This window comes from Eulemur rufifrons, chromosome 29, assembly GCF_041146395.1.
Source record: "Eulemur rufifrons isolate Redbay chromosome 29, OSU_ERuf_1, whole genome shotgun sequence".
In the NCBI taxonomy this organism is placed as follows: domain Eukaryota; kingdom Metazoa; phylum Chordata; class Mammalia; order Primates; family Lemuridae; genus Eulemur; species Eulemur rufifrons.
The window spans coordinates 16,165,666-16,180,923 of record NC_091011.1 but is presented as its reverse complement, the minus strand read 5'-3'; the positions used below and the strand labels follow the sequence as shown (position 1 = coordinate 16,180,923).

The window sequence follows — 15,258 nt, the reverse complement described above, 5'->3', positions numbered from 1 at the left end:
GTATAAGTCCATAAAGATTGGGCTTTTTATAAATAAACAAGTAGAAGAGGTGGTAAGCAGTCCTTTGGACATCACAAAAGAAACAAGAAGTAGTACATTTCAAAATTTGGTCAGCTACCTAATACCGTCCACCTTTCTCATAGAGTCATATAGTATTCAAAGCATTAGAGCACAGTGTGCCTTCAATTACTCATAAGGAAATAAGTTTGGGAATTGATGAGACTTCCCTGTAAACAGTCAATGAGTGGCTAAGTTAGGGCCAGGATTAAAAGCTGAAATACTCTCAGCTGGATCAGAATCATGGCTCTCAACGAAGAGTGCATGATCTAAAAGTTAGCATTGACTACCGTTTGCAACCACCATGCTCTTTGGCCACATTGGTTTAAGGACGATGTTAATAAAGTTTGACCTCTAGGCAGACAAACTTTGTTCTCCATTTCATTCACTTAGTGGTACACTCAACCAATAGACAAAAAGCACTATAACATGCTTAAAGAGCAAGCATGACTTAAAAAGGTTACGGTATTATGGAGAAAATAGATATTAAAAATTGAGTAATCACAATCAAATTCAATGAATATGCTTAAAATGGAAGTGTCTCTAAGACCCTGTGGAACATAGTAAGTGTCAACTGTGCTGAACTTTGAAGGAGGAAGTAGAAAATAGACACTGAGGCAGATAAGGTGGGCTTGTGGTAAGTGGATACAACTTGCTCATGGAGTCACATAAAAAGCAGGAAAAAAAAAATCAAGAAATTATAAGCAGTTTTATAATGTATGAAGCATCTAATTCATGCCCGGGGGAGAAATAGGTGATGAGGTTGAAAAGGTCAGCTAATAAGAGGCATTCAAATATTTATGGAAAGATGAAAGGCAGGACAGCAGAGGAAAGCAGGGTGGGTAGGTCCAAATCCTTACGACATTGGGAAGCCAATAAAAAATTCTAAGAAGGAGAATTACATGATCAGATTGGAATTTCTGGAAGATCACTTTAGTAGAAGTGTTACGAATGAACTAGAGTGAAAGCAAATCTAAAGGAAAATAGATTAGCTCATGGTATGTATGTGCATTAGTTCCAGGGAAAAATAATGAATGCCTAAACTAACAGAAGAAAAGGGCTCAGGATAGGAGTGGATTCAAGCCACAGGGGGGTTATGAGTAAAAACAGCCAAGTGTTGCTCCCAGAGCACCACACTTATGGCAGAAAGTGGTAAGAGATAAACCAATTTTAGAGGGGTCTTCAAAAATTTCATAGAAAATGCATATTATGAAAAAACTATGCAAAGATTTCAAAATGTTTTTGCACCAAAATAAACTCATACTAACTCATTATAACATGTCTGAACACGATCTAGTTTGAGGCACTAAGAAGAAGATGATCAGTTTTAAAAAAAGGCCCTATCACAGCAACATGAATTCTGCTTAAAATGGAAACAAGAACACCAAATTTATGGTGACACTTCAGTAGAAGAATGGTAAAATCACTGATCTTTAAAAAATGTTTGTGGAGACAATACCCCACAGAAATCAGCAGTTTGCAAATAGGTAACTCATTTTAAGAAGGGAGGAGACAATGTTGAAGATGAAGTCCATAGCAGCAGACCATCCGTATCAATTTGTAAAGGAAAAATTCATCTTTTTCATCCCCTAATTGAAGAGGACTGCTGATTAACAGCAGAAACAATAGCCAACACCACAGACATCTCAACTGGTTCAACTTACACAATTATGACTAAAAAATTAAAGTTGAACAAACTTTCCATTCAATGGGTGCCAAAACCATTGCACTCAGGTCAGCTGCAGATAAGAGCAGAGCTTTCAAGGGAAATTTTAAACAAGTGGGATCAAGATCCAGAAGCAATTCTTCAAAGAATTGTAACAGGAGATGAAACATGGCTTTATCAGTATGATAATGAAGAAAAAGCAAAATCAAAGCAATGGCTACTAAGGCATGGAAGTGGTGCAGTCCAAACAAACAAAAAAAAAGTCAAGAGCAAAGGTCATGGCACCAGTTTTTTGGGGGATGCTCAAGGCATTTTGCAATCTATTATTATGACAGTGTTTTGAGAAAGTCAGCTAAAGCTTTAGCAGAAAAACACCCAGGAAAGCTTCACCAGAGAGTCCTTCACCATAATAATGTTCCTGCTAATTCCTCTCATGAGACAAGGGCAATTTTGAGAGCGTTTTAGTGGGAAATCATTAGGCATCCACTTTACAGCCCTGATTTGGTGACTTCTCACTCCTTTTTTTTCCTAATTTTTTTTGGCAAGAGTCTTGTTCTTGTTGCCCCATGCTAGAGTGCCGTAGCATCATCATAGGTCACTACAACTTCCAACTCTTGGGCTCAAGCGATCCTCCTGCCTCAGCCTCCCAAGTAGCTGAAACTACAAGCATGCGCCCCCACACCCAGCTAATTTTTCTGTTTTTAGTAGAGACGGGGTTTCGCTCTTGCTCAGGCTGGTCTTGAACTCCTGAGCTCAAGCGATCCTCCTGCCTCAGCCTCCCAGCATGCTAAGATTAAAGGTGTGAGCCACCACGCCTGGTCTTGTTTCTTAATCTTAAAAAGTCTTTAAAAGAGTACCAATTTTTCTTCAGTTAATAATGTAAAAAACACTGGAATGACACAGTTAAACTCCCAGGACCCTCAGTTCTTTAGAGATGGCGTAAATGGCTGGTACCTTCACTTACAAAAGTGTCCTGACCTTGATGGAGCTTATGTTGAGAAATACAGTTTATTTTTTTAAATTTATCTTTTAATTCCACTTTTCCATTAATTTTTTGAAGTCCCCTCATATACAGGGAGGAAGATGTTAGTGGGCCTTACACACCATGTTAAGGAGCCCAGACTTTAGCAGATGATGAAAATCATACAAAGGTTTTAAAATCTGTATTTTCGATAGATCATTCTGGCAACCTGCTGACAGATGGGTTTACAGTGGGAAAATCAGAGGCACAAGAGATCCCTCTATTCACCAAGTGCAGCAGGAGAAGATGGGGTCTAAGCTAGAACAAGGGTGGTAAGAAAATCACCAGGACTTAGGGAATGGCTGGGTGGAAGGGGAGAAGAAGTTATCTTTGACTTAGGTGACAAAGGAGATAGTGATGCCACCAAACGGAATAGAGAACAAAAAACAGATACCAGTTTAGAGGAAAAACAAGATGAATTCACTATGGACATGCTGAGGTTCAGGTAAAAAAAAGAACAGAGGTCAAGATGTTTAGGAGGCACCTAGATACATAAGTATGCTATTCAGATGAGGGTCACTGCATAGGTGGTCATAGAAATCATGAGATTTAAAACCAAGAGAAAGTATAAATTAAGAAGAAATGTAGATGGATGGCCCAAATCCTGGAAAAACCAACACACAAGGGAAAGGTGGATGCAAAGGTAAGTGAAAGAAACAGAAAGGGAGTATCATTACAGAGAAAATAAGAGAACAGTGTCATGGTAAGTTTTGAGAAGAAAGGTGAGATTCACAATTTAAAATCAGCAACATGTCCATAAACAGAATGGATAGACAAAATGTGGTGTCTCCAAACAATGGAATACTATTCAGTAATAAGAAAGAACGAAGTACCAATAGATGCTGTGTCACAGATGAACCTCAAAAACATGACAGTAAGTGAAAGAAGCCAGACGCAGAGATTAAATAACATATGATTGCATTTATATGAAATATCCCAAATAGGCAAATCTATAGAGACAGTAAGTAGATTAGTGGGTACCTGGGGCTGGCATTAGGTATGTTCCATGACATAGCATATACCTCTGGGAGAAAAGGGAGGGAATAAGATGACGTGAAGAAGAAAGTGGACAAAAAGGTCCTTGAACAGGAGGAAGAAATCCTCCTGTGGGTAAGGAGGGGTGTGGATCCAGACGAGTTGGGAAAGGGGTTGGGAACTGGGGCTCATGCCTGATGGTTTCAATGTTCCTAAATAAAAATGACATTATCCTCTGAGAAAGAAGGGACAATGGTTGAGAAGGGAGACTGAGGACTAAAGGAGCTGATGAAAAACAAATAAATAATATCACTTTCAGTGACAAATTTATGTAGGCACGTAAGTCTGTATGCTGCCCTGGGCATCAGAGCACTATTCAGAGTTGAGAGTTTGGCTGGGGGGGGCACAGTGGAAAGCAGAGATGTAAGAGGATTCAGATCCCGGTAAAGTAAAGTTAGAATAATTAATCATTTCACAGGCACAGAAAAAGAAAAAGAATGGATTGGAGATCAGGACTCCACAAAGTCACAGAACAAGGTTTGTGGGAAGATGAACACAAAAGCTTGAAGGCTAAAAGGGGTCAACAGAGTATTATGGAGGCTGGAGATCCTCCTGTTCCAAGTGCTGACACCATCCAGCATGTGGCCTTGGAGATGAAACAGGGAAGGAGTGAAAGTCACTGGAATTAAATTAGGTTGAAGAACTGCAAAACTAGTCATCAGTGAGTGAGGGAAAGTGACAAGAAGTTGGGAGATGGCAGCAGTGAGGAGGGGTCGATGGTGTCACAGCAGGCACCTCAAAGGAGGGGGTTTCTGGCAAAACAAGAAAGATCAAAAACACGATTAAAGTGTTGAGTGAGTACAGGAATCTATTTACAATGGAATAATATCTGAAGTAAAAAGGAATTAGGTGGAAGGCAGGCAGGAGGGTGAGCAACACTGATGGTAACACAAGATATAAAGGCAGAAGAGGGATCAGAGGTGGGGAGTTCTCCTACTGTGGAAGAACTAAGACTCATAGCCTCACAGGGAGGAAGGCAGTGATAGAAGACACTCCCTGGCCTCAATATTCCGACTAAAACACAGACTGTTCTGGTCCAGGAATAGGCTAATGGTACTACCCAGTACTTAGCCTGGACTTGAAAGTTGGTGGGAGATTTGTTACAGCAAGAACTCAGATATAGAACATACACGTTCATTCATATAATATAGAAGTAATAATTTGGGGCATTTCTACTGATTCCTAACACCTGTAATATAATCTCTTCTTCCTCATAAAAGCACTGAGCGTCACACTTTCTAATCTTAACATGTTCCTAATCTTATCTTTGTAATTTGAGCAATTCGGTGATTGAGTTTCCACATCAATCACTATCTAAATTCTACTTAATATACACTTGGAGTATATTGCATGTGTCTGCGTGAGTGTTTATACATATATAAAATATTTGGGGTTGTTTTGTTTTATGTCAGTAAGGAAGAAGAAGGGAATTGTAGCAGGGAGACACAATCACTGTAAGAAAACCACCAACAAAAGCATCAGGACTGCAAAGTACAAACAAACTTACACCAGAAACAACTTACAGAAGAATCCTCTGGCAGTGCTCCCTTACCTTGTCATGCACTGTCATGCAGCTAGCTGCATCTTTCTGAAGAATTTCTGTTACCCCATTGGAAAGCCTTTCATATTTCAGTTTGGGCTCCTCTTCACTCTCTTCCTCCTGCACAAAAAGCAGAGAAAAATGACAGACGTCAGAAATTTGTTTTAAAAGACTCTAAACATACTTCTTAGGGGAGAACCAACAATGGTTTCTTCAATGACTGTCAATTACTACAACTATAGCTAGAGATTAAGATCTCTGTGCTTCATTTTGGCAACTGGGTGTATCAACTGCTCCAACTTCACCAGTAAAATAAATTCAAAAGTTGAAAACAGGAGGACATAGACTTGTATTATCACTAACTTTATATGTTCAACCTTACAGTTTGGTACAGCTCTATAAAATATTCTTATTCCTTGTAGTTACGGAATATGGGTAGTAACCTGTACTGACTATAATGACCATAAATTAATAAATCAAAGATAGTTGTAAAAATTACTACGATAATGATTACGAATAAGATTTTATTTTACATCACTAAGTAGTAAGAAACAAAAAAGTTCACATATTGAAAACTGCTCTGGCATGAATCTGGCCAAAATAGAAATTCACAAAAATAATGTATTCATTGGCATTTCCCTCAAAAATAAGTGCATAGGGGAAGGAAGGCCAATATGGTGGACTAGAAGCAGCCCACACACGCTGCTTTCAAGGAGAGGATTAAGAGTTGCAAGTAAATGCCCACCTACAGACAGACGCTCTTGGAGAGAGCACTGTAAATCATGAGAGAAGCCATGGGAGACACTCAGAGTGAGGCAGACAGGGACAGGGAGATCCGTTTGCCAAGACAGGAAGGTACCTGGGGAGATACCTACACATGGGGAAGGGATAAAGGAGAAAACCCCAGGGCCCCACACTCCCCATGAGGACATTGTGACTTAAACCGTGAGGGGGCCTCCCGCTACGACCGTGGGCCTCTGTACTCATCAGGGAACTGTCTGGAGACTGTATAGTCATGTTGCATCAGACAGCAGGCTCAGCAGGGACCTGCTGGCCTCAGTTCCCAAGCTGCCATAGCTGACACCACTCTGAACTCTCGGGTCCAGAGCACCCGGTCTCCACAGGGTTCGGCTGTGCTGAGACTGCCTCCACATCGACCCTTACCAGACCAGGAAGGGAGCAGGGAGAGCACATGTTCTCCCATGCCAGTGACTAGGAGCCAAGCATCCCCTCCCCACCATGAAGTTCAAATGGAGCAGGTACCAATGCCACTCCAGCGGTCTCATGGTAGCAGTCGCAACAGGACCTGCATGAGGAAACAACTCCAGCCATCTAGCAGTCCAGCCCCCACAGCCCAGCACACTGACAAGCAGAACAAGACCCCCCCACACACACCCTGCACACATATCCCCACCTGCACGATACCATGCAGAGGTCCACACCCCAGAGGACCTATGCCCTTGCAGACGAGCACACTGTCAGCATCAACTTGATACCAAAGCCAGGAAAGGACACAATGAAAAAAGAAAACTAAAAACCATATCCCTCATGAATACTGATTTAAAATCCTCAACAAGATAATAGCAAATCAAATTCAGAAGCACATCAAAAAGTTAATTCACCATGATCAAGTGGGTTTCATTCCAGAGATGCAAGGATGGTTCAACATACTCAAATCAATAAATGTGACTCACCACATAAACAGAAGCAAAAACAAAAACCATATGATCATCTCAATATATGCAAAAAAGCATTCAATAAAATCCATCACCCTTTCATGATAAAAACCCTGAACAAAGTAGGCCTAGAAAGAACATATCTCAAAATTACAAAAGCCATAAATGACAAACTCATAGCCAACATCATACTGAATTGGGAAAAGATGAAAGCATTCCCCCTAAGAACTGGAACAAGACAAGGGTGCCCACTGTCACCATTACTATTCAACATAGTACCAGAGGTCCTAGCCAGAGCAATCAGGCAAGAGAAGGAAATAAGACGCATCCAAATTAGAAAAGAGGAGATCAAACTATTACGGTTTGATGACATAATCTTGTATGTAGAAAACCCTAAGGACTCCACCAAAAGACTCCTAGAATTGATAAATTCAGCAGAGTCTCAGGTTATAAAATCTATGCACACAAATCAGCAGCATTTCTATATACTAACAATAATTAAGCTGAGAGTCAAATCAAGGACTCAAAACCATTTACAACAGCTATGAAGAAAACAGAATACTTAGGAATATATTTAACCAGGAAGGTGAAAGATCTCTACAAGGAAAACTACTGATGAAAGAAATTACAGATGACACAAACAGATGGAAAAACATCTCATGCCCATGGACTGGTAGAATCAACATCCTTAAAATGTCCACTCTGCCCAAAGTGATTTACAGATTCAATGTGATTCCCATCAAAATACCAATGTCTTATTTCACAGATCTAGAAAAAATAATCCTAAGTTTCATTTGGAACCAAAAAAGAGCCCAAATAGCTAAAGCAATCTTAAGCAAAAAGAACAAATCTGAAAGCATCACATTACCTGATTTCAAAGTATACTACAAGGCTATAGTAATCAAAACAGCATGGTGCTGGTATAAAGGTAGACACATAGACTAATCGAACAGAATAGAGAACCCAGAAATAAAACTACGTAGCTAGGACCAACTGATCTTTGACAAAGCAGACAAAACCATACCCTGGGGAAAGATGCCCTATTCAATACATGGTGCTGGGGAGAAGAATGAAACAGGACCCCTCTCTCTCACCACTCACAAAAATTAATTCAAGAATGGATTAAAAACATAAGTATAACGCATGACCATAAAAATTAAGAAAATGAAGGTAAAACTCTTCTAGACATTGGCCTGGGCAAACAATTTATGACTAAGACCCAAAGGCAAATACAGCAACAACAAAAAGAAATAAATGGGACTTAATTAAATTAAAAAGCTTCTGCACAGCAAAGGAAATAATTAGCAGAGTCAATAGACAACCTAAAGAATGGGAGAAAATATTTGCAAACTATATATTAGACACAGCACTGATTTCCACAACCTACAAAGAACTGGAAATAGCAAGAAAGAAATCAAACAACTTGTCGGAAAAACTCTTATAGACATTGGCCTAGGGAAAGAATTTATGAAGAAGACCCCAAAGGCAATCACAGCAACAAAAATAAATAAATAAATGGGACCTGATCAAATTAAAAAGCTTCTGCACAGCCAAGGAAACTATCACAAGGGCAAACAGACAACCTACAGAATGAGAGAAAATATTCACATGCTACACATCCAATAAACGGCTGCTAACTATAATCTACATAGAACTCAGGAAAATCAGCAAGAAAAAATCAAACTACCCCATTAAAAAGTGGGCAAAGGACATCAACAGAAACTTTTCAAAAGACAGACTAATGGCCAAGAAACATATGAAAAAATGCTCAACATCTCTAATCATCAGGGAAATGCAAATCAAAACCACAATGAGATATCACTTAACTCCAGTGAGAATGGCTTTTTATCAAAAAGTCCCAAAACAATAAATGTTAGTGTGGATACAGAGAGATAGGAATACTCACACTGCTGGTGAGGACTACAAACGAGTACAACCTCTGTGGAAAGTAATACAGAGATATCTCAAAGAGCTATAGTAGAACTACCATTTATTTGATCCAGCAATCCCATTACTAGGCATCTACCCAAAGGAAAAAAAGGCATTCTATAAAAAAGACATCTGCACTACAATGTTCATAGCAGCACAATTCACAATTGCAAAGATGTGGAAACAACCCAAGTGCCCATCAATACACGAGTGGATTAACAAAATGTGATATATGTGTACCATGGAGGCCTACTCAGCCATAAAAAACAATGGTGATCTAGCACCTCTTGTATTATCCTGGATAAAGCTGGAGCCCATTCTACTAAGTGAAGTATCACAAGAATGGAAAAACAAGTACCACATGTACTCACCATCAAATTGGTATAAACTGATCAACACTTATGTACACATACAGTAGCAGCATTCATTGGGTGTCAGGCAGGTGGGAGTGGGGAGAAGGGGATGGGTATATTCACAACTAATGGGTACAGTACGCAGCGTCTGAGGGATAGACAGTCTTGAAGCTCTGACTTGGGTGGGACAAAAGCAATATATGCAACCTAAACATCTGTACCCTTGTAAGATGATGAAATAAAAATAACTAATTAATTAATTTAAAAAGGTGAGAAGACATGAACAGAACTTTTTCAAAAGAAGATAGACAAATGGCCAACAGACATGAAAAAAAAAATGTTCAACATCACTAATCATTAAGGAATTCAAACTAAAACCACAATGAGATACCACTTTATATCTATCAGAATGGCCATAATTAGAAAGTCAAAAAAAAAAAAACAAGATGCTGGCGTGGATGCAGAGAAAAAGGTATGCTTATATACTGTTGGTAGAACTGCATGTTTGTACAACCTCTATAGAAAACAGTATAGAGATTCCTCAAAGAGCTAAAAGTAGACCTACCAATCGATCCAGCAATTCTACTACTCAGTATCTACCCAAAAGAAAAGAAATCATTTTATCAAAAAGACATTCGAATTTTTGTTGTAGCACAATTCACAATTGCAGAGATATGGAATCAACCTAAGTACCTATCAACACATGAGTGGATAAAGAAAATGTGGCGCGCATATATATATATATACATATATATATATCACAGAGTATTAGTCATAAAAAGAAATTAAATAATGTCATTTGCAGCAACTGGGATGGAACTGTGGACCATTATCCTAAGTAAAGTATCTCAGGGATGGAAAAACAAATACCACATGTTCTCACTAATAAATGGAAGCTAAATGATGGGTGCCCATGGGCACAAAAAGACATAAAGGACATTGGAAACTAAGAATAGGGGAGGAGTGAGGAGGATGAGGGATAAAAACTTACCTACTGGATAAAATGAACATTGTCCTGGTGGCAGGCACACCAAAGGCCCTAACTTTAGCATTATAGAGTATATCCATGTAACATAAATGTCTGTATTCCCTTGATAGTGTGAAATTAAATAAATAATTGTATAGTCTTCACATTCCAGCTAACATTAGAGTAGCTTGAGGTACATCAATCCTCCCACCCCGAATAACTAGAAAGGCTTGATGAAATATACATCTCTCCAAGACGTCCAAGTGCTGCTGAGGCAACCTGAACTAGAAGGGTTGAGATGCCAGGGTGGTAGGGAAACTGCAGAGAGGTGAGCTGGCATTCTACAGCCACCTTCCACCTGGAGGCATTTACTAATTCTGAGTGTAAGACAAGAGGCTGAGAACCCAAGCTCTGCCCGGGAAGATGGTCGCTGCTGGGGGTAGGGAAAGCCCCAAACCTTTTGGTGCTTGAGGGGATGGAGTGTCAAAATTGGAGACTTGTGGAGAGGAGATCCCAGTGGAAGACAGAGGCAGAGAACTGAGTCTATTACACAGCAACTTTTCCCAGTTAAGACAACTGTCAGTTTCTAAAGCTGCATAAGGTCTGAGGCTAAAAGGATAAACTGAAAGCCTCAAAAATGCAAACCAGCTGCCCTGATGTGCTGAGAAGAAAAGAATAAGAGATCAAGAGCCATCAGGAAATTCCGTAATGGTGAATACCACAGACTTAGTCGGAACCCCTGGTCCCTAGATGACACAAAAACTTACCAAAACTTCAATAGAGTTTCAACTTAGTTCATTCCTTGATTAAGGTATGGAACCCCAATATATCTGTCTAGTGAAGGAAAAGAGTGACTCCTTTTTAGAGAAAGAAAGCTACTGGAGCTTCTACAATTTTTCATTTACAATACTGAAAACTCAATAAAAAATTACCAGGTATGTCATAATGCAGAATCAAATGACCAAAAATCAAGATGAAAAAAAGAACACAAAAATAAACACGTGACCTAGACATTAGAGTTAGCAGAAAAAGGCTTCAAAATAACTATGACTATATGTTTAAAAAAAGAGAAAATTGATGAAAATATAGAAATTTTCAACAGAGAATTGTAATCTGTAAAAAAGAATCAAATGAAATTTTTACACTGAAAAATGTAACTGAAATTAACAGGTCAATAGATGGTTTAACCGCAGATTGGCCAAGCAGAAAATAAGATTACTGAAATGGAAACCAGGTTAAAAAAATATCCCAAGGGAAGTCTAGAGAAGAAAAATGGATGAAAAACATGGCAAAAAATGTATGACACATGTATAATACAGTGAAAAGTCTAACATACTTTTAAGTACAGTTCCAGAATGATAAGGAAAAATGGGAAGGAATAGAAGCAACACTTAAAAAGTTAACAAGTTTTCCAAAACTGTTAAGACATCAATCCACACATTCAAGAAGCTCTGCAACCCCAGGCAAGATAAAAATGAAGATAATCACACCTCAGGTGATTCATAGTCAAAAAAAAAAAAAATAGGTAAATTAAGTGAAAGAAAAATGACTTGTAGAGTAACAAGTGCTCTGCCTATTGATTATAAGACAGATAGGACACACCAGGCAGAGACTGTGAATTCAAATGCTTATAGAAGTCTTTACCTCTGGGGCAAAGGACTGCATCTTCACATGGAAAGGGGCTAATTTGTGAATACATGGAAACAATGGAATATAACAAGCATGAAGGTAAAGACTAAACATCAGATAATCTCATTTCATCCTGGGGGAGGAAACCATGGAAAGCTAAGTATAATTATCCCATTTTACAGATTTTCAGTAAAAAAACGATGATCAGAAATTTTAAGTAATTTCCTCAAGCACAGTGGGTAGAGGTGAAGCTAAAATTCAAAATTCAGTTATGAATGTGCTAAAGTCAATGCCTGTATAACACACTACCCAATCTCCTATGAAAGTGACTCAATAAACCACAACAGAAGCTTCTTCTCTGCCTAAAAATAACTATAAACTATGTATTAATAGGAAATGTTTTAAAATATATTTAGTAGGTGCATTAGTAATCTATTGCTGTGTAACAAATTTTGCTAAAACTTATGAATTTTATTATTTTTTATAGTCCAGCCTATGTTGCCCAGGCTGGACTCAAACAATACTCCTGCCTCTACCTCTCTGAGTTGCTGCGACTATAGGCACATGCCACCACACCCAGCTACCAAAACTTCCTAATTTAAAACAATAAATATGTATGTATTATTTTGTACACTTTCTGTGGGTAAGCAATTCAGTAGTGGCTTAGCTGGGAGGTTCCCTCAGGATCTCTCACAGGGTTGCAGATAAGATGTCAGCTAGAGCTGCAACCATCAGAAGGCTTGACTATGGTTACATTATCTGCTTTCAAGATGGCTCAGTCAAATGGCTGGCAAGTTGGAGCTGGCCTTTGGCAGAAGGCTTCGGCTGCTTGGCTCATGGACCCCTCCATAGGGTTGCCTGAGTATCCTCAGAACATGGCAGGTGGCTTTACCCAGAGTGAGTGATCCAAGAGAGAGCAAAGCAGAAACCCCATGTTTTAAATATTACCTACCCTCAGAGGGTGCACACTGTCATTTCTACGATATTCTATTGATCATACAGGTCCACCATGTGTGTGAGGGATGAACACAAATGCATAAATAATAGGAGGTAAGGGTCACTGGGCCCTCTGGTCAGCTAGCTACAAGAATAGTAATAGAACCTGAAGAGCAATAAACCTAGTTTAAAAAAACAAAACAAAACAGTATTTCATGTCTACTGGTAAGTTGCCTTAAATTTAATTGCCCGAATATACATAAGCTATTAGCTATTTATTTAGTAACAGAGTATTAAAAACAAAGATGGTATATCTATTATTAACATTCCAAGAATAACTTTAAAAACCAATAGCAACAAAAGGAAAGTATAAGTACAGTTATCCAAGGGACCTATATATTTCCACAAAAAAGGTAGCTAATGATAATCAACCCAATCTAAGGAGCTTTTGTTATGCCCCAAAACTGACCTGTTTTTAGTATTAATATAAAATATGAAATAACTAATCAACCAAGTCCAAAGTTGAAAAAAGAAAATTACAAAAAGCAACAAATAAACACTTTTACTTATGTATCTACAAGCAAGAAATAGAAATCATTACAAAGTTAACATTAAATGTGGCACAGATGATGTGTGCATTCTGAAGTAAATGTGTTAAATACAAATTGAATCCTGAGTGTTAGTCTTATAATAAGATGCCACATGTTGCTCAAGTTTGGACATCAAATGTGCAGCCAATGTGAAAAGTTAATTCTAGCTTCTTGACTATTTTGCATAAAAGCACTCATCCACGGACCATTAGATAAAGTTACTGTAAATAAGGTTTTCCTGTCTTATTTATAAGTGAAAACTAAATAATTTCTCTCACATAAATATACAAAAATAAATACTTTCACAACACAGTTCACTGAAGCATCCATGCGAGGTTTCAAAAACCATAAATAAAATGAAAACTCCAATATTAGGCATTTGATGTACCATTCCACACTCTTCTGACAGGTATCTTTTATGTTAAGTTAAAAGCAGGCTAAAGGTGAATTTTTAAGGTTTTTTCCTCCTTGCTGTAAACAAAGAAAATAGAATGTGATTCAAAACTACAATTCGTGGAGGTTATTCTGCTGCTGCAGACTCTATATCACATTTTAAATAAAAAACATTTTAAAAAATCAGGTAGACTTAATATAGAGTTTCACTTCAATTAAAAAAGATTTAAACGGAAAAAAAGGCTTTCATGCAGTTTGAACTTCCACAGTAAACAACCCAGTGTTAATAAAAAGTAAATCAATAATTTTTGTTAAATTTTAATAATCCTACAAACCTACAAATAAAACCATCAACAGTCTGAGTTGAGATGACAGTTAACTGCGTTTCTATGACAACCTAGTGGAATAGTACAAGTCCTGACTTGCAGCTAAGCGAAGATATGAACAGAGTGACATTTACCCATACAAGAAAAATTTGCAGCTTTCCTTTAAAAAGAATCAATTCCTCAACTAACATGGATTTTTACTAAGTGTATAGCACTTTTAATTAAAGACAAGTCCTTTAAACCATCCTACAGAATTCTAAATACTATCTGAAAATAAATGTCATACCATGATCATTCTTACTGAATTTTGAATTTGAAAGGGGGAAAAATTACTTTGGGGGATAACAAATTAAAGCAATTAAAGATTTCTCCCTGAAAAACTGTTTAGTAATTTGTTACTGTTGTTACTTTGTTACCGTAGGGTAAAGTTCCATGGAGCAAATCCTGTTAACCTAACTTGGACTTGTATACTAACAAGAATACTGCACTTTTCTTTTTACTTGATCATTTAAAATCCGTGTACAAGGAATTTTTTTTTTTTGCTTGTCTGTTTAAAACCAATAGATTCAACATTTTCATTCTGTTTTATCAATACCTTCCACATATTGGTACATTTTATATACCACCATTACTGTCTTGAAGCCTTGAATTTTACTTTTAAAAAATGTGAGTCACATGAATTCTAGGGGTTAACAGAAAGATCCTTACATTATCTATTGTTACTATTTATACAGAGCTTAAAATTTCATTTCTGGATACCATTTCTTTATTAATATCCAGTTTTGTTTTGTTTTCACAAAATAAAATGACACTAGATACACTGAAGGGGAGAGGGGAGAAATCTTTTAAAGCCCAAATTAAGCTGGTGGAAAACACCACCAGTTGAGCACTCCTAGACAATTCACAATCTCACTCTGTGGAGATGGGCTTTATCCTACCCAGCTTCACCTATAAGAAAGACCTCAGCTCAACCTCCAGGAATTTTAATAAGATGAATGGTTTACTTGGTTTCATGTCATCAACTACATTTGACTAGGGACAAATCCTTTTAATAAATTTCCAATGTTTTAAAGCTAGATACAATAGGGAAACACTAACATTCTCAAAAGAAATTCTCGTTAAGGGGAAAAAAAAAAGCTT

General features: G+C 37.9%; 1 protein-coding gene across 1 annotated transcript in view; it reads right to left on the bottom strand.

The window, feature by feature from the left end:
* VPS41 (VPS41 subunit of HOPS complex) overlaps positions 1 to 15,258 on the bottom strand; it is a 192,916-nt gene that overhangs the window by 151,563 nt on the left and 26,095 nt on the right. The window contains exon 3 of the mRNA XM_069462590.1: positions 5,332 to 5,439. Within this exon, the coding sequence (XP_069318691.1) occupies positions 5,332 to 5,439 (108 nt within the window). The remainder of the gene's footprint in view (positions 1 to 5,331; positions 5,440 to 15,258) is intronic.